Source organism: Artemia sp. Qi Xiang Cuo, chromosome 8 (assembly GCF_049724085.1).
Source record: "Artemia sp. Qi Xiang Cuo chromosome 8, ASM4972408v1, whole genome shotgun sequence".
NCBI lineage: Eukaryota > Metazoa > Arthropoda > Branchiopoda > Anostraca > Artemiidae > Artemia > Artemia sp. Qi Xiang Cuo.
The window spans coordinates 31,164,771-31,191,476 of NC_142801.1; the positions used below are offsets into that span (position 1 = coordinate 31,164,771).

A 26,706-nucleotide genomic window follows, 5' to 3' on the forward strand; every position below is an offset into this window, starting at 1 on the left:
TTCTCGGAAATTCACTTCCCCCTCGAGTCCTAGATCAATAACATTGGTCCCCGTTAGAATTCAATGCGCATGTGCAACCTTCGTTCCGGAGTTATTACACATAGAAACATCAAATAAATCGACCTTGGAAAAAGAGGTCATTGACCCCATTACACAATCATTCTCCCTAGGGAGGCTATGCCCTTATTAGGACCATAAACCACGTGGTGATCATGGGAGTTTTAAAAAAAAGTGTCCGGATCGGGATTCGAAGGGGTGGTGTAATCGTGGGACCTTTACCCCCTCCTCTACTCTGATTACCCATAAGCCTTCGAAAGGCTGTAGCATCATTTGCGCTTTACTGAAAACAAAATATATTTCTTCAGTTTCTTTTCTATAATTATAAAATTAAAAAAGCTAAAAAATCCTGAAAATTCTAGGAATTAATATCTTTATACATTAAACAATTAGTCTACTTTGGTTAGTTATTTTGATTTTTTAGGATTGATTTATGTTTATTTTTAATTGACATAGTTTTATTGTTGATTAATATTAGAAATATTTGCGATATCTTTTCTGTTTTTCTGCTTAAGAATCAAAATTTTAGATTGTAATTTTGGTAAAAATTTTAATATTCAGTCAAAGTTTTCGATAAACTACTTCTACTACTACTACTACTAACAACTCACCGCAGCACCAAGCCGCCTGAGGCCAACACAGCTACGCACGCTCCTCCGCCATCACAATCTATTCAAAGCCTCGCTTTTTACACTCGCCCATGAAGTTCCCATTTCCTTTAAATCGTTCTTTATGACGTCCTCCCATCCCAGACGAGGACGATCTGCTTTCCGTTTAGCCCTGGACGGTTGGCCGAAAAGAACAATCTTCGGCAATCTGTCATCCTTCATCCACACAACGTGGCCTAGCAACCTCAACCTTTCTTTCATTATAGCCGGAGCGGTAGTGAACCACATTTTTCGTATAGCCTATTGTTTGAAATACGGTCAGTCAGCCGGGTACCCAGAACAATCCTTAAGCAATTTCTCTGGAAAACATCTAGCATATCTTAATCCGCTTTTCGGAGCGCCCATGCTTCAGAGCCATATTTGACCACTGTCATCACTGTAGCTTCTAATATTCTAATCTTGGTTTGCAGACCTATCTTCCTATTCTTCCAACCTTTTTTTAGCCGTGGAAAAATACACCCTGAGCGTTCGCTATTCTACTTTTGACATCTTCACTGCAACCACCATCTTTACTAATAATACTACCAAGGTAAGTAAAGCTGTCCACCTGATCAATCTTTTCATTACCCAACTTCACCTTTTCATCTTCACTTATTCCTAGCCTTAGGGACTTAGTCTTCTTAACATTAATTTTAATCCCTATTCTAAAACCCTGAACTCGCAAAACCCCTAAAAGTTCATTCGTTTTGCTCACACTTTCTTTTAAGATGCTTAAGTCGTCAACATAACAAAATTCCAAGAGACTTTTTCCTCCCCAGTTTATTCCCCTGTCACCCATTGGAGCTTATGGGCCTCTCTAGACAAAGTTTATTAAACTGACCAACGTAAAATGAGATGGATCCGAAGCCTGTGTCACCCTTGATTTGACATAAAAACAGCAGCTAACCTAATTTCCTATCTTAACCGCAGCAGTGTTATTCTCGTACATAGCACTAATCACTTTACTGTATTTGTCTGGTATACCATACAAGGATAAAACCTTTATTAAAGCTCTTCTATCAACCGAATCGAACGCTTGCTCATAATGCTCATAATCTATAAAACTGAGGACCAAAGGTGTTTGAAAACTCTGGCACTTCTCAATTATTAACCTAAGAGCGAAAATTTGGTCGACACATCCTCTACCTTTTCTAAAACCACACTGTTCTTCTCCTAAAGCTTTATCTACGGTATCTCTCAGCAGACACTTACGTAGGAATTTCTTTCGGGGGGGGGCAATTTCTTTCGGGAGGGGGGGGCAAATCCTTCAAACCCATTATTCTGTGAGAAAAATCAGAAAATTATGGCAAAATGAAAAAAACCGTGAGATTTCGGGGGGGGGGGGGGGCGGGCCCGGAGCCCCCCCCTTCGTACGTCCCTGTCTCTCAGTCTAAAAATTATCATATTACTAAGTAATTTACTGCCTACAAAGACCAGACTAATCCCTCGATAATTACCACACTCACTTTTATCACCTTTCTTATAAAGTGGCTTAATTAAGGTTTTCCTAAAATCATTAGGTACTTGCCCTTTTTCAAAAATCATATTCATAATCTTCAGTAACTTATTTATAACCTCAGAGCCACCATATTTAAGAAACTCATTTACAACCCTATCAGCACCTGGAGCCTTATTATTTTGTAATCCTTTTAGTACTGTCGCTAATTCCTCCTCACAAAACAAACCTTCCTTCACATCCAAGGTTTCACAAAGTTTTTCATTTTCCTCTATATCTCTTCCTTCAACTCTATCTCGGTTAAGCAAATTCTCAAAACGTTCGGCCCATCTTTCTTTAGTTTTTTCCTTATAGCTAATTGCGGCCCCATTCCTATCTTTAACTGAGACAAGTCCACATTGACTATTCCCTCTCAATTTATTAACATGCCAGTCCAATTTTATACTTTTATTCTGTCTAGCAGTATCTTCCAGATCCTCGGTAATTTTATCCATGGTCTCCACTTCACACCTCCTCAGTTCATATTTTAATGCTTTCTCCGCTTTCTTTATATTCCTTTTGTTTTCATGTGATGTATCACTAAGGTAATTTTTGTACAAGTCCTTTCTCCTTTCTATCAAATATAAAGCTTTTTCACTAATATTCTTAGCTGCAGTTCTAGCTTTCTTCCCTAAGACACCTTTACCAACTTCACAAATTATTTTTCTAAAATTACTCCAACCATCTTCCACATTATCAAATTTTAAAAGCTTAGTAATAAATTAGTAATTGTAGTTTTAGCATTTTCGGTGGATGGAGCGGACAGGAGCATCAATTAGGAGGGAGGAAGATACAGAAAGAGCCAAAATTAAAAAAAGGCATTTTAGGCATTTTCATTGAAAAATGTCTATTTTGGCATTTTCACTGAAGAATTAAAAAATCAACAGTCCTCCTCCCAAGGTGAATAGCAAATTTTTCTCCCCCACTCATAGGTTTTTTTCGTGAATTGACGCTACTGGGAGAAGGGCATCATCATTATTTTGAATTGAAATTGTGTTCATTGTTATTTTTTCTTTTGTTTGTGCTCCATCTTCCTATTTTGTATGACGAGTTTACAGATAAACAATAAGTACCGGGAGCTCGGGCTTTGCCCGGGCCCCGAGACTCGGCAAGCGACAGGCTTGTATATACTTCATTCTCTAATTACGTATTAGCATAATCATTGCGTTATTCTTTAGTTTTAAGTCATGAGGTGTCAGATCAGTAATTTCAAATGAATTAAGAAATTATGGCGTGATTTCAGTTCCTCCTTCCTGTTAATGGATCAAAGAATCATCCATTTTAGAGGATTTGCTTTCTCCTGGGACTCGTTGTGATTCCCGATGTTGCTTCTCTTCTAACCACAGATTTTGATAATGATTTGATGTAATCATCCTTGTCACAAATCTTCTAACCACATATTTCTCTGTCAATTTTTTTCATTTGGGATTCGTTGTGATATTGTTGTCGCATGTCTCCCAGCCGCAGTTCTCGTTGCTCTTCATTTTCGTGCATCATTGCCTCGGACATTTTGCCATGGCTTTTCCTTTATCTCTGCGTTTATATTCAGAATCATGTGTAATTTTGCATGATCTTATAGATACAAAAAAAAATATTTCCCACCATGGTCCTCAGTTGTTATGTTTTTGCTTGAATTGTGCTATTATATAATTCAGTAACCATTAGGAATGTTCCCATTCCTATCCCCTCTAAATATCTAAATTACGCATTGGCGTAATTGTCGTTTTACCTTTTAGTTTCAAGTCATAGGGTGGCAAATAAGCAATTTCAGTTGAATTAAGAAATTCTAGCGTGAATTTAATTCCTCCTTCCTGTTTATACTTTACAGATACTAAAATAACACGTCTCTTATTCCATTGTAATTTCTGAAATATCTAAATTACGCAATAGCAAAAATATTCTGTTAGTTATTTAGTTTTAAGTCACATTTTTGTTTGCAATTCAGTGTGATTTTTGCTGTTTCTTGTTCCGTGTCTTTTTCTTCAGCTGTGCAGAGTCATTTGTAAGTTTGCGTCATTTTGCACGTGTCATAGATACATAGATATTTCCTCCTTCCTACTCATCCTTCACGGACTCATACACACTAAACTAACGCATTCCTTTATTCCACTGTAATTTTGCTTTGTCTTCTAACCGCAGATGTTTGTAATTCAATGTGATTTTTGCGTTTCTTGTTTCATGGCTTTTTCTTTTACTGTTCGGAGTAATTTGTCATCTTGTGTAATTTTGCATGCGTCTTAGATACTAAAAACAATGCGATCATCACCCCTGGGAGAAAAAAATGATGGAATTTTGTTCTTGAAATGTATCTAAATGTGATGACACTCATATAATTTCCCCCCCAAATTAAGGCTCTAAACGAATTTCCTCAAACTCGTGACCTATCTCGATCGTTTTTCCAGGGTGCCAGTAAAAAAAAAAAAAGAAAAAAAAAGAAAAAAAAAAGCAGAGCCGTTTTCAAGAAAAAGTTTAAGTTTATATATACATACATAAATGAATTCATAATTGATCGCTTAAAGAGAGTAGATAATAATAATTACATTTACCAATGGTATCAAAATAACGTACCTTCATTTATTTCAGGAATAGCTTTGGGGATTTATTTGAAATTTTTGCAAGGTTTGGGGTTTTGGATTTGGGATATCTGGGGTTAACAGAAAAAAGCAATGTGGCTGGATTGTCAAAGCAGTATTTTCAGACATATTAGGAACAATATGTGTGGGTTGAGCTGAGACTTTCGAAATGTTGGGGGCAGGGAGGATGATAGGTCCCTTTGCGTTTTCTGTTTAGAGAGGAGATGCAGGGCAAAAAATGTATATCTCCGATACACCTAAAATTTTTGAACTATTAGCCCAAGTGGAACTATAATCATCCCATAATTAGCTTGAAAATGACACTCAATATGTTTTTTTACCCCAGTGCAGACAAGGAACTTGAAACTAATCTTGGCTGCATTGGTTGCTGAGACCCAAAATCGGCCCAAATTTTGTTTTTCGTGTATGATAAGATAAGATAAGATAAGTTTTATTCTTCATTAAATACACATACAGTATTACATGTTATTAATCCCTCAAAGGCTCATTGGCCTGTACAAAGAGGGAAGAAATATGAATTACATACTCAGAGATAAAAAAAAACAAAAGAAAATTTAAAATGATCACTTACTCACATATGAAGGAGAAGAAAAGAAAATATAGATAAAATGGAAACTATAGAAAAAATTAGAATAAATAAACTAAATTAATTAATTAATTATATTAAATAGACTCAAAAAGAAAAATAAAAAAAAAATAAAAAAAAAAAAAAAAAAAAAAATTACTATAAGCGAATTCCTATCGTCGAAACAGAATTATGTGTATTGTCAGGTAGAACCAACATCATAATAGCTGTTACGATATTATTCATAGCTCTTATCCAAGATATTAAAATATCATAACTTAACCCATGTACAGCCCTTTTAAACTTATATTTAAAACTATATAAATCCCAGTTCAATCAGCTCTGCTTATTTCTGAGGCTAGGTAGCAAAATTGACGTTTATGGGTTAATTCAGTCATAAGGATAGGGTTATAACTTAAGGGTTATGTAGACAGGGCTAGGTAGACTTGAATGAAAATCAAATATTTTGAAGATTGATTGTATCCATGTGTGACACATGAAACTGGGCCAACATTTTTTTTCTTCTCAGGTCAGTTTGGACTTACAGAACATGAAGATAAAGACACGGGAACCTCAAAGGCGATAGAAACATCGCCTAAATATAATGAAGACATAACCATTTTGAACAAAATGTTTTATCGGATTCATGATGCCCAAAAATAGGCTAAAATTTATTTCGTCCATAATCCGCAAGTACCATAGGCGTATTTGGCAGCTTTGTGCAAATTTATGCTAAATCCTTTTAGATCGCCCCCATATTTGTTTCTGTCGCCCCGAGGGTGTGTGTATCTCTAGATAATATGATCGTCACTAGGGAAGCTTTTCTCACTTTTAACTAGTCAGAGACAATGCTCTAGCGCTGCCTGTAGTAAAGACCCATAGGCCTGCAATGTATTACCTCTTTTTCACTCGGCCTCTTCTTAAGGAGGGGGCAGACCTAGAAACTCTGGAGGGGGCTCATTCGATCTAAAATTGAAAGTCGCAGTGTGTTTTTGAGGGTAGAAAGTGATTGGAGGACCACCAGTCGCCCCCCCCCCCCTTCATTGAGCTTAAAAGGGGTCAAGAACATTTTTTTTCAACTAAGTTGAATATTCCAAGAACGTTATTTGGGCGAAGGAGTTAATATTGAACTTTGACTTGGGGGAGAGCGTAGAAGTAAATAAAAGCGATTATGTGCACTCGGTTATCAAAATATAATGTTTGAGAAATCCCGGGAACAGCCTTGAGACGTTTTGTCTCAAATCCAACCTAAAAGTTCTGAAACTTTAAGCCCCCGTGGAACTAGAATCTATTTACAGAGAACTAATAATGTAAACTAAAAGACACTTATAACCTAGGTTAACAGAATAAAACATCCGTAGTATCCGTCCTAGACGTGGAAGCACGCCTAGCATCCTCGCCGGTATCAACTTGTCTCTCGTCTGCTATGCAAACAATACTCAGGTCAGAACTTCAGAGTCGCTCTATCCAGAGCATTAGTGACGTTTTCACATCGCTACAAGCCATCTTATATAACACTCAGTCTTGAAATCAACACCGAAAAGTCTGAAGCTGTAATCTTCAAAAAGAAGCAGCCACTGCTAGCGGATATCAAAGTAAGGAGCGACCCGGCGCAACAGTGACCGAAACTCTAAAAATTGGAATTTTGATACCAATAGATTGTAAAATTTTCCATGAAAAATTCACCTCCCGGAAACTTCCCTTGCATGTAAAATTCTCGAAGTGGAAAACCCCCCCAGCATAAAATTCGCCCCCCCCCCCACGCCCGAAAAATATATGCATACTTGCCAATAACAAATGTTACATGGAAGCAATGAGCAAATTTTATAACTTAAAGACCTTTCCCCAGGGGCTGTGGGGGGAGGGGGGGGGTCGTGTTATTTCCAATGGCATAATTCTTCGGTCTTTCAACTATGCTGAACAAAATGGACATCTCAAAATTTTTGGTCGGACAAATTTGAAAAAAGGGGCGTGGGAGGGGGGCTAGTTGTCCCCAATCTTTTTGGTCACTTGAAAAGGGCACTAGAACTTTTAATTTCCATTCGAATGAGCCTTCTCCCAATATTTTAGGACCACTGGGTCCATTCGATAACCCCTGACGGAAAAAAAAGGAAAAAAACAACAAAAAAGCAAATAAACACGCATCCGTGATCTTTCTTCTCGCAAAAATGTGATATTCCACATTTTTGCAGATAGGAGCTTGAAACCTCTACAGTAGGGTTCTTTAATACGCTGAATTTGATGGTGTGATTTTCATTTATATTCTATGCTATTTACGACTCGTAGCCTTTGATAGGTGAGAATAAACTTAATAATAAAAATAATAATTTATTTTTGACCCACTAAAGTAACAAAGCGGAGTATAAATAGAAGAAAAAACAAAAAATGGATACAAAGCGACTAAATACACAGTAATACACAATAAAACACAAAATACACAGTAAATGCACAGTAAAAGCACAGTAAATACACAGTAAAAGCACGAAATTAATGAAGGAGATGGACAAACCCATGATGAGCTGGAAGAGCCTTCACTGCCTGGGGGAGTTTGTCAGCAAGCCCAAGTAGCTTCTCAACTATATCTGGAAGTCCAAAAACTGAGACAAGGTTACGGTTCCGGTACCCCGGGGGCAAATACAGTTTTATTTTACACTTTTACAGTTTTTTACTTGTTTGCTCTCCTGCAATTTTAATTTTTATTTGCGACAAAAATTATTGAACCAAAACACGTCCTACTTAAAGCGATTATCCACTCTAAACCAAATGAAAAGTTAAAAAGAAATCTCGTCGGAAAGTGGGCAATAATTAAGTGGAATTTTAAATACCAAATACATAAATACTACAGTAAGGTTTGGAAAAAAAAAATTATTTGTAAAAAAATTGGTATAAGGCAAAGAAGTTTTAAACTGTTTGTCATTGACATTATACCATCAGGTAAATCAGTCCGTGAACACACGGGAACACAATGCCTTTAATGTGAATAACATATCAGCTTTAGAATTATCACAGGAATTGTAATTCCAATTCTAATTCCTTTTTTGCAGGTCGTGAAGATTGGATGAATTTTACTTTGGTTGTGACAGAGTCAATTTGACAGTGATTATTATCAATGATGAACACTATGTACTCAGCCTGGTATCGGGAATCCATGGGCCAGTTTAGTCAATTCTGTGGTACCACAATGGGAATGGGTGGTATGACTATGGGGGGAATGACTATGATGCCTTCCATGGGGCAAATTAAGACTGAAACTGGTTACAATGACTGTATGCTCGCTTTGGATTATGCTACAACTCAAAATAAGGTAACGTTTTCTTTGTATCTGTCAATAAGTTATACTTTAGATTTTATGTTAGTGTCAATGTAACGATGTATTTTAGCGCTAGTTGAGAGGAATGATAAGTTGTAAGCTAGCCAAGGAGTGAAACTTGCATTGGATGAGTTTTCCAAAAGGAGGAATAAATGTAATTTAAAGAACTATATAGTGTTATTCCTTTTATTTATTTTTTTTGCTTCATGTACCACAGTAATCAGCTAGACTTAGTAAAGAGCAATATGTATCCATGTATTATGTTTTACTTCAGGTCTCACTATAAAGGAGATTGGGCCGTGGAGACTTAAGAAAGGGTTCATTTGATTGAAAATCCAAAGTTTGTATGCTCTTTTTGAGGCATGAAACTGATTGCCAACATACTTCCTTCCTGTGCCCTAACCCTACTAAACTCAGTACCCTGGCTGTTGTAATGGGTCAAAATTACAGGATAGCTACTTCATCCGAAATTATCAATAGGCTCAAAAGACTTGCCTAAAGGGGTTATATGACCCATACAGCTCAGAGGCCTGGTCCCAAATTACGAAAATGGCCCATTCTTCACATTCCCATTTAAAAGAAAAAGTGGATACATTATATTTGTTAAAACAAGAATCATGCAAGGAGTTCAGATACGTATGACAGGAAAACTAACAACTAAGTCTACACGTAGTATTGCCAAATTGTGAACCAAAAAGTAAACTGGAGCCTTTGAAACACAAACTAAAAATAAGCCAGGCAATGTTTTCCCCCAAATTATACACAGCTTTTACCTTGTGGGCCATCCCTTCATATATTAGATTGATGGAATAGTTCATTAATTGTGTTCTAGCATGGCGTTTAGCATTGGGGTAAATTTAGAAGCTTTGACTTAGGACACTGAGATTTCCAGACCCCGAATCCCGAGCAAGCCAAACACCAAATTGAACCTGGGTCTATCACATTCCTGAATCTGGAAATTCCAGAATTTTCTAAAGTTCTGAAAAGAATTTGAACAAGAAGTGAAATTTGATTCAGATAGAGGATTAAATGATGTATCAAATGACACATTCATTTCTTAGCTATCACACGATGCTCCTGCAATACAAATTAACCCTGTTTTCATTATAATTGTGCAGAGTCGTTCAAAAGAGGGGGGCATCTGGGGCAAGCTGCCCCGGGTGCCATGGCTGGGAAGACGCCACGGCTGGGGGGTTACCCACTTAAATCATTTTTTTCACTTTGATTTGTTTTTTTTTGCTTATATTGGAGTTGGAAGGGGGGGGGGACTGTAATTAATTTCCTCCGGGTGTCACCAACCCAAGGTACTGCTCTGTAATTGTAATTGACAATAAATTATCTTCAACAATACAACAATTATATTAAAATTTAGCAATCACTAGCTTAGTCAGAACCAGGACAGGACTTAAAAAAATCGATATGAGATATGCATTTATTAAAAAAGAAAACAAACACTATTCGCCTTTCGCCTGCCAAGGAAGACAATAAGCTTGGAAGGGCAAGTGAGGTTATCACTCTTAGTTTATTAAAACCACATTCATGGACAAAGCAGAATAGACATAATGTGTTACTACAACTCTTGATTCCTTACTCTGTAATAACAGCCGATATACTGTACCTGCAGTTATAAAATTCAGTTCAGGACTGAATTTCTCACTGAAAGATGTCAAGCCACTTGTCTGTGAAAACTCAAAAACTCTGTTGTACGTGATTTGGTATTTTGACCATAGAGTTTGGGCGGTAAGGTAACGCCAAGCTGGTCAAAATAAAAGCATTATGAAAACAAAAAATCGCAAAGAAAAGAGGAAAGAACAGGAAGAGAGGAGAAACGAGCAGTATCAAAATATAAATAGCCAAGTTTTAAACCACAAGCCAGACGACAAAAATTTTTGCGCCGGTCACCATGAAATTCAGCTAATTTGGCGTAGCCTAAAATCGGTCTAAGTCGTAGAAATTTGGTGACCCAGTGCAAAACTTGCTAAGTCTTAACTCAGTGCAATAATGAGTTAAATCGTCACTAAGTGCAAGAATGAGTTGAGTATTTGCTGCAAACATTCAGCGCCAGAACAACCAAGTTGTTTTTTCATTTGGATGATTTGAGAGCCAAATTGAGCTTGTGGTTCTCCATTGTGGCCCCATTCAGATTTAGTTGCAAGATGCTTGTAGGCAAGAAAATTTGTTCCAAAAAATTATAGACACCTGACTCTTACTGTCAAGCGCCTAACAGATTTCAAGGTTTGAACAGACGGGGATTCCTTGAACTATAAAACTTTAAAGCCAGCCTGAAGAGTAAAGGTTAGTGGTCTAGTCTTCTTGTCTGTGGGTACATCATCATCTAGTTTCGAACCAATCTCAAAACTTTCGAGTTTTGGGTAAATTTCTAGGCAAACTATCTTGAAACTAAATAATCTTGTGCTGTCAATCCCAGACGCAAAAACAGAATTCTTCAATTCCTAAATTTTATCTACCACACTTTGGTCAAGGCTAGTTGGCTCTTTTAGATTTGCTGCCTGGAATCTCGGTCAAAAACTGTTCCACCGTTGCCTATATGTATCCACTATCATGTCCTATTAACTATTAACCTATATGTTCCCTTCCCTCTCAACAGAAATACTTTAATAGAAGTATACGCGTGATTTATCGTAGTTCAACTTGAATTAGGCGAGGATTTGCAATGTGTATAATTTTGATCGAGCAACATCGACCCGCGGTCCCCAAAGACTTCTCCGAGAGGTAAGCAGGATGTGGAACATACTGCATTCTTTGAGCCAGAATCAAAAAACCAATATATATATATATATATATATATATATATATATATATATATATATATATATATATATATATATATATATATATATATATATATATATATATATATATATAAGTAGTAGTAAAGCATTAATAGATACAGCCAGTGATTGTGTAATATGCCTTACCACGGGCCAGGCATCTATATATTTGAACCCTACGCCTGAGGCATAGATATGTGTGTAAGTTTTAAAGTAATTGGGTTACCAGGGTCATTTGCATATTATGGTTCAAGTTTTTTCTGACACAATTAACTGAATTTCTATTTCATGATATACAAGTTTTTTTTTTTAGGTTAAATCCGTATCGGAAAAACCGGTGTATCTTTTTAGTTTTCTTTACAATTCATATTAGTAAGAGACTTGAATTCAAAGAGAATAGTTTTTATTTGCAAGGATATTAGTAGAGGAAAAAAATGAGGGGTGCATTTACATTATTGGAGATTAATGTTGGAGCTAACAACAGTGATGTAATTACTTCTTTAGTTTACAAGATTTGCGAATTTTTTGCGAAGAGGTATTAGCGTAAAGGTATTGCGATGGTTAGGAATGCCTCACGGGTAATTAAAGAATGGGGTGCTTACATCAGATACTTAATAGATTTGACGCTTACAAGAGACATTGCTAGAGTCAAATATATTTGGTGTTGGTGATATTATGACCCTCCAAGTCCCCTGGGGAAAGGGCTGCACAGTGTATCGGTATCGGACGTATTATGTTTGGGCAGATTGGTATCGCAGGTATCTATACAGATTTTTCGTAGCTCTTATAAAAGATATTACTAATATCTACGTTCTTCCTATAAATTCAACCATCAGCAACTTCAAAACGGCACTAAAAACGGCACTTTTGGTGCAATGTCTCAAGTGGAAAAGCTGGGGCTAGTGGACTACCAGCACTTTTAGATTGACGTTTAATGGGTCATTCGAAAGCTAATGCTCGTATTTAAATAATTCTAGGAGGAATTGAGTTTTATGGATGGTATGGAAAAATGGTACTTGTTAAATATTCGGGTAAACATACGACTAAGAAACGCTTCACTATAAATAAGGCTATCGAGTTTTTCCGAACTTTCTAGGGAGGTGGTAACTATTTAGTTTAAATAATTCTAGGAGGAATTGAGTTTTATGGATGATATGGAAAAATGGTACTTGTTAAATATTCGGGTAAACATACGACTAATAAACGCTTCACTATAAACAATGCTATCTTGTTTTTCCGAACTTTCTAGGGCGGTGGTAACTATTTAGTTTAAATAATTCTAGTATGAATTTAGTTTTGTTGATGGTGTGGAAAAATGGTACTTGTTAAATATTGGGTTAAACATAAGACTAAGAAATACTTCACTATAATTAAGGCTATCGTGTCTTTCAGAACTTTCTGTGCGAGGCTAGGGTTACTATTTAGTTTAAATAATTCCAGGAGGAATTGAGTTTTGTGGCTGGTGTGGAAAAATGGTACTTGTTAAATATTCGGGTAAACATACGACTAAGAAACGCTTCACTATAAATAATGCTCTCGTGTTTTTCCAAACTTTCTAGGGTGGTGGTTAGTATTTGGTTTAAATAATTCTAGGAGGACTGGAGTGCTATGGATGGTATGGAAAAATGGTACGTGTTAATTATTCGGGTAAACATACGACTCAGAAACGCTTCACTATAAATAAGGCTATCGTGTTTTTCCGAACTTTCTAGGGCGGGGGTAACTATTTAGTTTAAATAATTCTAGGAGGAATTGAGTTTTATGGATGGTATGGAAAAATGGTACTTGTTAAATATTCGGGTAAACATACGACTAAGAAACGCTTCACTATAAATAAGGCTATCTTGTATTTCCGCACTTTCTAGGGCTGTGGTAACTATTTAGTTTAGATAATTCTAGGAGGACTTGAGTGTTGTGGATGGTGTGGAAAAATGGTACTTGTTAAATATTCGTGTAAACATACGACTAAGAAAAGATTCTCTATAAATAAGGCTATCGTGTCTTTCCGAACTTTTTAGGGCGGTGGTAACTATATAGTTTAAATAATTCTAGGATGAATTGATATTTGTGACTGGTATTTAAATTTTGTGCGTGTTAAGTATTCTTGTAAACATATGACTAATAAACTCTTCACTATAAATAAGGCTATCGTGTTATTCCGAACTTTTTAGGGCGGTGGTAACTAGTTAGTTTAAATAATTCTAGGAGGTATTGAGTTTTTTGGATGGTATGGTAAAATGGTACTTGTTAAATATTTGGGTAAACATACGACTAAGAAACGCTTCACTATAAATAAGGCTATCGTGTTTTTCCGAACTTTCTAGGGCGGTGGCAACTACTTAGTTTAAATAATTCTAGGAGGAATTGAGTTTTTTGGCTGGTGTGGAAAAATGGTACTTGTTAAATATTCGGGTAAGCATACAACCAAGAAACGCTTCACTATAATTAAGGCTATCTTGTTTTCCCGGACTTTCTAGGGCGGGGGTAACTATTTAGTTTAAATAATTCTAGGAGGAATTGAGTTTTTTGGATGGTATGGAAAACTGGTACTTGTTAAATATTCGGTTAAACATACGACTAAGAAACACTTCACTGTAAATAAGGCTATCGTGTCTTTCCGAAATTTCTAGGGCGGGGGTTACTATGTAGATTAAATAATTCTAGGAGGTATTGATTGTTCAGGATGGTCTGGAAAAATTATACTTGCTAAATATTCGGGTAAACATACGTCTAAGAAACGCTTCATTGTAAATAAGGCAATCGTGTTTTTCCGAACTTTCTAGGGCAGGGATAACTATTTAGTTTAAATAATTCTAGGAGGAATTAAGTTTTTTGGATGGTATAGAAAAATGGTACTTGTTAAATATTCGGGTAAACATACGACTAAGAAACGCTTCACTATAAATAAGGCTATCGTTTTTTTCCGAACTTTGTAGGGCGGGGCTAAGTATTTAGTCTAAATAATTCAAGGAGGAATTAATTTTGTGGGTGGTACAGAAAAATGGTACGTATGAGGCAAGGGTAAGTATTTAGTTGAAATAATTCTAGGAGGAATTGAGTTTTGTGGCTGGTGTGGAAAAATGGTATGTGTCGAATATTTGAGTAAACATACAACTAAGAAACGCTTCACTATAAATAAGGCTCCTGTGTTTTTCTTGACGTGCCTAATTAGGTAATAATGGATCATTTAATATTTTTTCTAATGTATATGTTTTTCTTAAGAAATTCCCACCGGAGATTTTATGACTCTCCCCCGCATTGAATTCAGATGGGTTTAGGACTCATCTCACTAGCCATAACTCCATTCAACCTTTGAGCGACGGAATAAAAGTTTGATGAAGTATTTCTCTACTTAACAAGTACATTAATAGCCTCCAAGATGATAGGACTGTATGACACCGAATTTATCGGATTAAAAAAATCATCTTGTGTGTTATATTTGAATGTGCTTTTTTATTATTGTCAATGGATCTCGAAGAAATTGACTGTTATCATTGGATAGTGAACTATAATCTGTTTGAGTATGATAAAAGCTTGTGGAGTACTACATTACGTTATATAAACAGAATAGGATTCTATGATAGATTGATTACACCACTTAATAATGCTGGTCATGAACTGAGAAATGTTCAGGAGGAAGTCAGTGAAATTTGCAGCTTTTTCGGGGTTGAAGCACTCTACGGAAAGGGCAATGTACCTACAGATAAAGTTTTAATTCAAAAGTGTGATCCTAGGATTCCACTTTTCAATCTAGAAGAGTTTAAGTGTCCTAAATTTGAAGGGGGTTATCACCATCCTGAAGACGAGGTTAGGTTCTTCGCACAGTGGATACTTAAGAACATACCTGATCGTGATAAATCCATAAGACATGGTTAAAAAAAAAACTATTCTATATCATGGGATCATCGTTTCTGGATGTTTAAGTGTGAACTCTAAGTACTATTTTTATGTAAATATGTGGTTTTGTATTTTTTTTTCTCCAAAAATACGTTAACACGTATAGGCAATAAATATTTTTAAGCTTAACCCGTCTTTATTCTTTAGAATAGTTTTATTCATTTCATTAAATTATGAAGAAATTGTAAGTAAGTAACAATAGCTTTCTTGAATTCACTTCCTGGACACAATACAGATATTTAATTCAAGAAATCATAATAAAATCGCAAGTAAGTAATAAAGTCTTTATTGTTTTCACCTATTGGATACACAATACTGAAATTTCATTCAAGAAATTATGAAGGAATTGTAAATAGGTAACACACTCATTCTTGAGGTCACCTCGTGTATACACAATGCAGAAATTTCATTTAAGAAATTATCAAAAATTGTAAGTAAGTAGCAAATTCTTTCTTGAATTCGCCTCCTGGATAAATAAAAAAAGACATTTCATTCAAGATAGTGTCTTTATTGTTTTCACCTATTGGATACACAATACTGAAATTTCATTCAAGAAATTATGAAGGAATTGTAAATAGGTAACACACTCATTCTTGAGGTCACCTCTTGTATACACAATGCAGAAATTATACAAAATTGTAAGTAAGTAGCAAATTCTTTATTGAATTCAACTCCTATGAAAAAAATTGTAAGTAAGTAACACATTCTTTCTTGAAGTCACCTCTTGGATACACAATACAGAAATTTCATTAAAGAAATTATGAAAAAATTGTAAGTAAGTAGCAAATTCTTTCTTGAATTCACCTGCTGGATAAACAAAAATCAGGAACTGAGAAATATTCAGGAGGAAGTTAGTGAAATTTGCAGCTTTTTTGGGGTTGAAGCACTCTACGTAAAGGGCAATGTACCTACAGATAAAGTTTTAATTCAAAAGTGTGATCCTAGGATTCCACTTTTCAATCTAGAAGAGTTTAAGTGTCCTAAATTTGAAGGGGGTTATCACCGTCCTGAAGACGAGGTTAGGTTCTTCGCACAGTGGATACCTAAGAAAATACCTGATCGTGATAAATCCATAAGACATGGTAAAAACTATTCTAAGACCATCGTTTGTGGATGTTTAAGAGTGAACTCTAAGTACTATTTTTATGTAAACATTTGTTGTTGTGTTTTTTTTTCTCAAAAAAAAAATCTGTTAATACGTTTAAGCAATAAATATATTTAAGCTTAACCTGTCTTTATTCTTTAGAATAGTTCTATTCTTTTCATTAAATTGTGAGGTAATTGTAAGTAACAATTACTTTCTTGAATTCGCTTCCTGAACACGATACAGATATTGAATTCAAGAAATCATTATAAAATCGCAAGTAAGTAATAAACTCTTTATTGTTTTGATATTTAATTCAAGAAACCCCATCAGTCGAATTCAAGAAAGAGTTTGCTACTTATAATACTTTGATTTGGCCAATGTTGTCCCAAGCACCCGTCAATAGATGTCGATTGAGAATTTATTCATTATTATACCTAGATTTGCTCTATGTTAACATATATATCCAATGTATGATGTATTTAAATCCTTTTCCAACATTTTCGATATTTTAATAGACATTCTAAACGTTCTATATGCTCGCGTACTCTAAAAATAATGAACACATAACAATGTAAGGTATAATATATTTTTAATGAAATAATGTCATGTAGAATTGAACAACTTTGGACATTTTGAATCTGCTCCATAAAATGCTTCACCATGAACTCTCTTGATATAGCTATTGTCTTCTCTTAGTTCGTAATCAGTAGAATAATCATTATTCCATTTTGACTCATACACAATTTTTATAGGTGTGTCATCGACAGGGTCAATATGCTTTTCGTCTTTGGTATTATTTGATTCATTGACTGTTTGATCAATGGCAGTAACGTTTGCTGGTACTTTGTTTTTCATCGATTCATCTTTATATTCCTTGGTGATATTTTCTGCCAATGCCCTTTTTATTTTTCTAGCAATTTCAATGTCTATTATCACACTATTTTTACACAGGTAACAGTTCCGGCACGTAGACAGGATATGGTTTATGATATTAGTAGAAGAGTAGGCCTTTCTTTTCGTCTTTGCTTTCGTTTGAATGCTAATACCCGAAAGCTGACGATATGGTCTAACACTGGGTAACATGTTACCACAAGCACTAGCAAGAAGAAGCCCCTCTTTATCAACTATTATTTTTATGTTGGCATTCTCTTTGAGTGTAATCATCTCCGGAGATCTCAATCTCGCATATCCACCATCATAAGAGTTGAATTTTTTGGTACTCCAAAGAAATTCAATTCCTTACTGTCATGACAACGCACGCATACGTTTCCGATAGTACTACCAATTGTACTTATTTCATAGTTTAAATACTTCTCCTTGTCAGCATTCAATGCTACAAGAACATTATCATGTGAACACATTTTCTTAAAATTCTTCATCTTCACTTTTTTAGAGATATTAGTTATGTATTTATCGTTCCACTGTGTAAGACATACTGATTTAATACATGCAATAAACGAGGCAGTGTCGATAACCGGCCATGGAGCAGTCTGTCCGGGGAGGAGTCACTGAACTCCTCTTGAATATAAAGTACAGATACTTCATTCAAGAAACGTGATTAAACACGTTTTAAAACTACATGCTATTTGCTTGCCTTTCCTTGGCACCTTTCCAAACGAGCGGGAATTCCCCACTGGTTCCTACACATTTCAAAAAAGTGAGCAGTACTAACACTCCACGTTTTCAACCAGACTGGTTTTTTCGGGATCAAACCGGAGAGACATGCACAGTCAACAGAGCTTTATTACATTTTATAAGGTCAATTCACCCTAGAGTACGTGCGCGCCCGAAACCTAGTCTAAATTAACCTTAAAAAATGAAATAAAGCTATGTCGACTTTGCATGTCTCTCCTGATTGGTCCCTAAAAAACCAGTCTGGTTGAAAACGTGGAGTTTTCGTACTGCTCACTTTTTGCAATGTGTAGGAACCAGTGGGGAATCCCCGCTCGTTTGGACAGGTGCCAAGGAAAGGCAAGTAAATAGAATGTAGTCTTAAAACGTGTTTAATCACGTTTCTTGAATGAAGTATCTGTACTGTATATTCAAGAGGAGTTCAGTGGCTCCTCCCCGGACAGACTGCTCCCTGATCGGTTATCGACACTGCCTAGTTTATTTCATGTATTAAATCATTATTTTTTACGCAGTGGAATGGTTAATACAACAAAAATCTCTATAAGAGACAATATGAAACATTGTAAGAAAGTGTGTTCACATGAGAATGTTCTTGTAGCAATGAATGCTGACAAAGAGAAGTATTTAAAATATGAAACAAGTACATGTGGTAGCACTATCGGAAACGTATGCGTGCGTTGTCATGACAGTAAGGAATTGAATTTCTTTGGAGTACCAAAAAATTCAACTCTTATGCTGGTGGATATGCGAGATTGAGATCTCCGGAGATGATTACACTCAAAGAGAATGCCAACATAAAAATAATAGTTGATAAAGAGGGTCATCTTGCTAGTGCTTGTGGTAACATGTTACCCAGTGTTAAACCACATCGCCAGCTTTCGGGTATTAGCATTCAAACAAAAGCAAAGACGAAAAGAAAGGCCAACTCTTCTACTAATATCATAAACCATATCATTTCTACGTGCCAGAACTGTTACCTGTAAAAAAATAGTGTGATAATAGACAGTGAAATTGCTAGAAAAATAAAAAGGGCATTGGCAGAAAATATCACCAAGGAATATAAAGATGAATCGATGAAAAACAAAGTACCAGCAAACGTTACTGCCATTGATCAAACAGTCAATGAATTAAATAATACCAAAGACGAAAAGCATATTGACCCTGTCGATGACACACCTATAAAAATTGTGTATGAGTCAAAATGGAATAATGATTATTCTACTGATTACGAACTAAGAGAAGACAATAGCTATACTATCAACAGAGTTCATGGTGAAGTATTTTATGGAACAGATTCAAAATGTCCAAAGTTGTTCAATTCTACATGATATTATTTAATTAAAAATATAGTATACTTGATATTGTTTTGTGTTCATTATGTTAAGATTCAGCTAACATATCAAGCGACTAGAATGTCTATTAAAAACATAGGAGATGTTATAAAAGGATTTGATCACATCATACATTGCATAGATGTGGTGATATAGAGAAAATCTATGTATAGTAATAAATAAATTCTCAATCGACATCTATTGACGGATACTTGGGATAGCATTGACAAAATCAAAGTATCGTAAGTAGCAAACTCTTTCTTGAATTCAACTCATGGGATTTCTCGAATTAAATATCAAAACAATAAAGAGTTTATTACTTACTTGCGATTTTATCATGATTACTCGAATTAAATATCTGTATTGTGTCCAGGAAGCGAATTCAAGAAAGCGATTGTTACTTACAATTTCTTAAAAATTTAATTAAAATAGTATAAATATTCTAAATAATAAAGACAGTTTAATATTAAAAATATTTATTGCTTAAACGTATTAACAGATTTTTTTTTTGAGAAAAAAAAACACAACAACAAATGTTTACATAAAAAAATAGTACTTAGAGTTCACTCTTAAACATCCACAAACGATGGTCTTAGAATAGTTTTTACCATGTCTTTTGGATTTATCCCGATCAGGTATGTTCTTAGGTATCCACTGTGCAAAGAACCTAACCTCGTCTTCAGGACGGTGATAGCCCCCTTCAAACTTAGGACACTTAAACTCTTCTAGATTGAAAATTGGAATCCTAGAATCACACTTTTGAATTAAAACTGTATCTGTAGGTACATTGACCTTTAAGTAGAGTGTTTCAACCCCAAAAAAGCTGAAAATTTCACCGACTTCATCCTAAAAATTTCTGAGTGCCTGATTTTTTGTTTATCAAGCAGGTAAATTAGAGAAAGAATTCGATACTTACTTACAATTTTAATAATTTCTTTAATGAAATTTCTGTATTGTGTATCCAAGAGGTGACTTCAAGAAAGAATTTGTTACTTACTTACAATTTTTTCCATAGGAGGCGAATTAAAGAAAGATTTTGCTACTTACTTACAATTTTTTGATAATTTCGGCATTGTGTATGCAAGAGGTGACCTCAAGAATGAGTGTGTTACCTATTTACAATTCCTTCATAATTTCTTGAATGAAATTTCAGTATTGTGTATCCAATAGGTGAAAACAATAAAGACACTATCTTGAATGAAATGTCTTTTTTTATTTATCCAGGAGGCGAATTCAAGAAAGAATTTGCTACTTAATTACAATTTTTGATAATTTCTTAAATGAAATTTCTGCATTGTGTATACAAGAGGTGACTTTAACAATGAGTGTGTTACCTTTTTACAATTCCGTTATAATTTCTTGAATGAAATTTGAGTATTGTGTATCCAATAGGTGAAAATAATAAAGACTTTATTACCTACTTGCGATTTTATTAGGATCTATTGAATTAAATATCTGTATTGTGTGCAGGAAGTGAATTCAAGAATGTTATTGTTACTTACTTACAATTTCTTCATAATTTAATAAAATGAATAAAACTATTCTAAAGAATAAAGACGGGTTAAGCTTAAAGATATTTATTGCATAAACGTATTAACATATTTTTTTGAGAAAAAAAATACAACACCACATATTTACATAAAAATAGTACTTAGAGTTCACACTTAAACATCCAGAAACGATGATCCCATGATATAGAATAGTTTTTTTTTTAACCATGTCTTATGGATTTATCACGATCAGGTAAGTCCTTAGGCATCCACTGCGCGAATAACCTAACCTCGTCTTCAGGACGGTGATAACCCCTTCAAATTTAGGACACTTAAACTCTTCTAGATTGAAAAGTGGAATCCTAGGATCACACTTTTGAATTAAAACTTTATCTCTAGGTACATTGCCCTTTACGTAGAGTGCTTCAACCCCAAAAAAGCTGCAAATTTCACTGACTTCCTCCTGAACATTTCTCAGTTCCTGACCAGCATTATTAAGTGGTGTAATCACTCTATCATAGAATCCTAGTCTGTTTATATAAAGCAATGTAGGATTGCACAAGTATTCATTATGCTCAATCCTAGTATAGTTCACTATAAAATGAGAACAGCCAATTTTTTCAATGTAAATAGACAATTATAAAACAGATTATTTCAAATGGAAACCCAAAAGGTGATTTTTTAATCCGAAACATTAGTTATCATGCATACCTATCATCTTGGAGTCTATTCAGTAACTTGCTGAGCATATAAATACTTTATTGAACTTTTATACCTTAGCTCAAGGCTGAATGGAGTTATGGCTAGTGAGATGAGTCCTAAAACCATCTGAATTCATTGTGGGGAGGAGTCATAAAACCTCCAGTGGGAATTTCTTAAGAAAAACATATACATTAGAAAAAATACTAAATATTCCATTATTACCTAAGTAGGCACGTCAAGAAAAACACAGTAGCCTTATTTATAGTGAAGCGTTTCTTGGTCGTATGTTTACTCAAATATTCGACACATACCATTTTTCAACACCAGCCACAAAACTCAATTCCTCCTAGAATTATTTCAACTAAATACTTACCCTTGCCTCATACGTACCATTTTTCTGTACCACCCACAAAAATGAATTCCTCCTAGAATTATTTAAACTAAATACTTAGCCCCGCCCTAGAAAGTTCGGAAAAACACGATAGCCTTATTTATAGTGAAGCGTATCTTAGTCGTATGATGACCCGAATAGTTAACAAGTACCATTTTTCTATAACATCCATAAAACTCAATTCCTCCTAGAATTATTTAAACTAAATAGTTACCCCCGCCCTAGAAAGTTCGGAAAAACACGATTGCCTTATTTACAATGAAGCGTTTCTTAGTCGTATGTTTACCCGAATATTTAACAAGTAAAATTTTTCCATACCATCCATAAAACTCAATTCCTCCTAGAATTATTTAAACTACAAAGTAACCACCGCCCTAGAAATTTCGGAAAGACACGATAGCCTTATTTATAGTGAAGCGTTTCTTAGTCGTATGTTTATCCGAATATTTAACAAGTACCATTTTTCCATACCATCCATAAAACTCAATTCTTCCTAGAATTATTTAAACTAAATAGTTACTACCGCCCTAGAAAGTTCGGAAAGACAAGATAGACTTATTTATAGTGAAGAGTTTCTTGGTTTTATGTTTACCCGACTATTTAACAAGGACCAAATTTCCACACCAGCCACAAAACTCAAGTCCTCCTAGAATTATTTAAACTCAGTAGTTGCCACCGACCTAAAAAGTTCGGAAAAACACGATAGCCTTATTTATAGTGAAGCGTTTATTAGTCGTATATTTACCCGAATATTTAACAAGAACCAAATCCCTTACAGACAAAACAATAACGAAACCAGATAATAATATAAACTACAGAGTTACCACCTCCATAAAAATTTCGGAATAACACGATAGCCTTATTTATAGTGAAGCGTTTCTGAGTCGTATTTTTCACAGAATAATTAAAAAGTACAAAAATTCAATACAATAAATAATACTCAATTCAAAAAATAAAAATTTAATCTAAATAGTAAAAACCGCCCAAGAAAGTTCGGAAATACAAGATAGACTTAATTATAGTGAAGCGTTTCTTTGTCGTATGTTTACACTAATATTTAACAAGTACCATTTTTCCACACCAGCCACAAAACTCAAGTCCTCCTAGAATTATTTAAACTAAATAGTTACCACCGCCCTAGAAAGTTAGGAATTACAAGATAGCCTTATTTATAGTGAAGCGTTCTTAGTCGTAAGTTTACCCGAATATTTAACAAGTACCATTTTTCCAGACCATCCAGAAATCTCTAGTCGTGCTAGAATTATTTAAACTAAATACTTACGACCCCCCTAGAGAGTTCGGAAATACACGATAGCCTTATTTATAGTGAAGCGTTTCTTAGTCGTATGTTTCCCCGAATATTTAACAAGTACTATTTTTCCATACCCTCCAAAAAACTCAATTCCTCCTAGAATTATTTAAACCAAATACTTACCATTGCCCTAAAAAGTTCGGAAAAACACGATAGCCTTATTTATAGTGAAGTGTTTCTTAGTCTTATGTTTACCCGAATATTTAACAAGTACCATTTTTCAACACCAGCCACAAAACTCAAGTCTTCTTAGAACTATTTAACATAACTAGTTACCATAGCCACTCAGAGACAGTTCTGAAAGACACGATAGCCTTATTTATAGTGAAGCATTTAGAAGACTTATGTTTACCCCAATATTTAACAAGCACAATTTTTCCACATCATCAAAAAAAATAAATTCCTACTAGAATTATTTAAACTAAATATTTACCACCGCCCTAGAAACTTCGGAAAAACAAGATAGCCTTATTTATAGTGAAGCGTTTCTTAGTCGTATGTTTACCCGAATATTTAACAACTACCATTTTACCATATCATCCATAAATCTCAATTCCTCCTAGAATCATTTAAACTAAATAGTTACCACCGCCCTAGAAAGTTCGGAAAAACACGATAGCCTTATTTATAGTAAAGCGTTTCTTAGTCGTATGTTTACCCGAATATTTAACAAGTACCATTTTTCCATACCATCCATAAAACTCAATTCTTCCTAGAATTATTTAAATACGAGCATTAGCTTTCGAATGACCCATTAAACGTCAATCTAAAAGTGTTGGTAGTCCACTAGCCCCAGCTTTTCCACTTGAGACATTGCACCAAAAGTGCCGTTTTTAGTGCCGTTTTGAAGTTGCTGATGGTTGAATTTATAGGAAGAACGTAGATATGAGTAATATCTTTTATACGAGCTACTAAAAATCTGTATAGATACCTGCGATACCAATACGCCCGAAAATAATACGTCCGATACCGATACACTGTGCAGCCCTTTCCCCAGGGGACTTGGAGGGTCATAATATCACCAACACCAAATATATTTGACTCTAGCAATGTCTCTTGTAAGCGTCAAATCTATTAAGTATCTGATGTAAGCACCCCATTCTTTAATTACCCGTGAGGCATTCTTAACCATCGCAATACCTTTACGCTAATACCTCTTCGCAAAAAATTCGCAAATCTCGTAAACTAAAGAAGTAATTACATCACTGTTGTTAGCTACAACATTAATCTCCAATAATGTAAATGCACCACTCATTTTTTTCCTCTACTAATATCCTTGCAAATAAAAACTATTCTCTTTGAATTCAATTCTCTTACTAATATGAATTGTAAAGAAAACTAAAAAGATACACCGGTTTTTCCGATACGGATTTAACCTAAAAAAAAAACTTGTATATCATGAAATAGAAATTCAGTTAATTGTGTCAGAAAAAACTTGAACCATAATAGGCAAATGACCCTGGTAACCCAATTACTTGAAAACCTACATACATATCTATGCCTCAGGCGTAGGGTTCAAATATATAGATGCCTAGCCCGTGGTAAGGCTTATTACGCAATCACTGGCCGTATCTATTAATGCTTTACTACTTATATATATATATATATATATATATATATATATATATATATATATATATATATATATATATATATATATATATATATATATATATATATATATATATATATATATATATATATATATATATATATATATATATATATATATATATATATATATATATATATATATATATATATATATATATGTGTGTGTGTGTGTGTGTGTGTGGGTGTGTGTGTTTACATAAATACACTCAGGCATGTCATAGGTAGCACAATACCTCTGTCTAATTAAAGAGCGAAGAAGGCTCTATGCGAAATTTATTTTTTCTCTATTTGTTTCTTTTCACCAAGCCACTTCGTGTGGAAGTTGTCGCAGAAATTTTGGGTCTCGTTCGGTTGAACATCGAAATTTCTAGTTTTCTTTCTAAGATTCAAAAGTGATTGAAGGCAACCAGCCTCCCTCCCGCGTTCCTTTTTGCTGTCCTTTCGCCAAAGACATTCAATCAAAATAGCGAGAAAGCCATTTTGTTCAGCATAGTTGAAAGGTCTAATAGCTATACTTCAAGAGATGACATGATCCCCGCAGGTCTTGGGGTAAGGGCTCTAAGCTGTGCAATTTTCCTATTGCTTACATATATATGGTTTGCTATTGAGAAAGAGGGCGTGTTTGATACTGGGTCTCCAAAAAGGCCATTGGGATTAAAGCGTAGCTTTCAGGGAGTGTTGAGGGGAGTGTTGAACTAAATCAAAATATAGTATTTGCATGCAGGTCGTCAAAAAGACGTATCAGTAGTATGCCAGGAACAGTTTTGGGTATTAAGTTGATACACTCAGGGCATGACGAGGAGAATGTTCAAATGACCAAAAGGCAATATGTGCATTCTGCTGCTACTGCTACTACTATGTCCATCTAAATCACTATAGTTCAACTACTGTTGAAATCTGTTGCAAATTGTTTTCCAACTTATAAATAATAAGCCAAAATCTTGGTTCTTATGGGGAAAAAGCGAAAAGATTCGAAATATTTGTTCTTTACCAATGAAAACGAATACATCAATAAAAAAAAACGAATAGGAATTTTTTAAAACTTTTTCCCTGACATTTCAATGAAACACTGACATTTCCCTGACATTTACATTTCAAAGAAATGTAAAGAGCTACTTGAAACCAAAGATGAGAAGAAATAAAGCCAGGTAATATTTTAATCGTAGAACGACCATAAAGGACTAAATAAATAAATAAATGAAACCCAAAGCGAACAGAAATTGCATTAAATAACCAAGCCAAACTTAAAACGAGTCGACGATAGCACAGAAGGGAATATGGCTAACACCCCCAGGACCTTCTAAAGATCACACCGTAAACTGCTTTTGTAGAAAATGTTTTTTTTTTTAATTATCAGGGAGAACGTTATAGTGTTGTAAAAGCCACATGGCTTCAATTTTTTTTTTGTTTTTTTTTTCCCAGAGGCACTTCATATGGAACGGGCCGTATATACTTCGGAGGGGGCTCATTCAACTGGAAATCGAACGTTCTAGCGCCCTTTTTAAGAGTCAAAGGTGATTGGAAGGCAACTATCCCCCCCCCCGCACGCTCTTTTCCGATAAAAACATGCAGGATTTACCATTAGGAAAAGGGAAATATTTAATTCTGGGTTTATCCCGAAAGACTAAGGGTACTAAGGTGAAACCTTGGAGAAAGTTGAGGGTATTTTATACTAGGTCAAAAGGCACTATATGTATCCAGTTTATAAAAAAAGGGAGGATCTGCAATATTTTACGGGCTGAGGGTATTGAGTTGAAACTTTCAGGACATGTTGGGGGATGTTGAAAAGT

The 26,706-nt window shown here is 34.9% G+C and overlaps 1 protein-coding gene across 1 annotated transcript in view; it reads left to right on the top strand.

The window, feature by feature from the left end:
- The window catches only part of LOC148949324 (zinc finger protein squeeze-like), a 315,758-nt gene that overhangs the window by 36,069 nt on the left and 252,983 nt on the right, over window positions 1-26,706 (top strand). Inside the window, exon 2 of the mRNA XM_089093355.1 lies at window positions 8,403-8,662. Within this exon, the coding sequence (XP_088949481.1) occupies window positions 8,468-8,662 (195 nt within the window). The 5' untranslated portion in view covers window positions 8,403-8,467. The remainder of the gene's footprint in view (window positions 1-8,402; window positions 8,663-26,706) is intronic.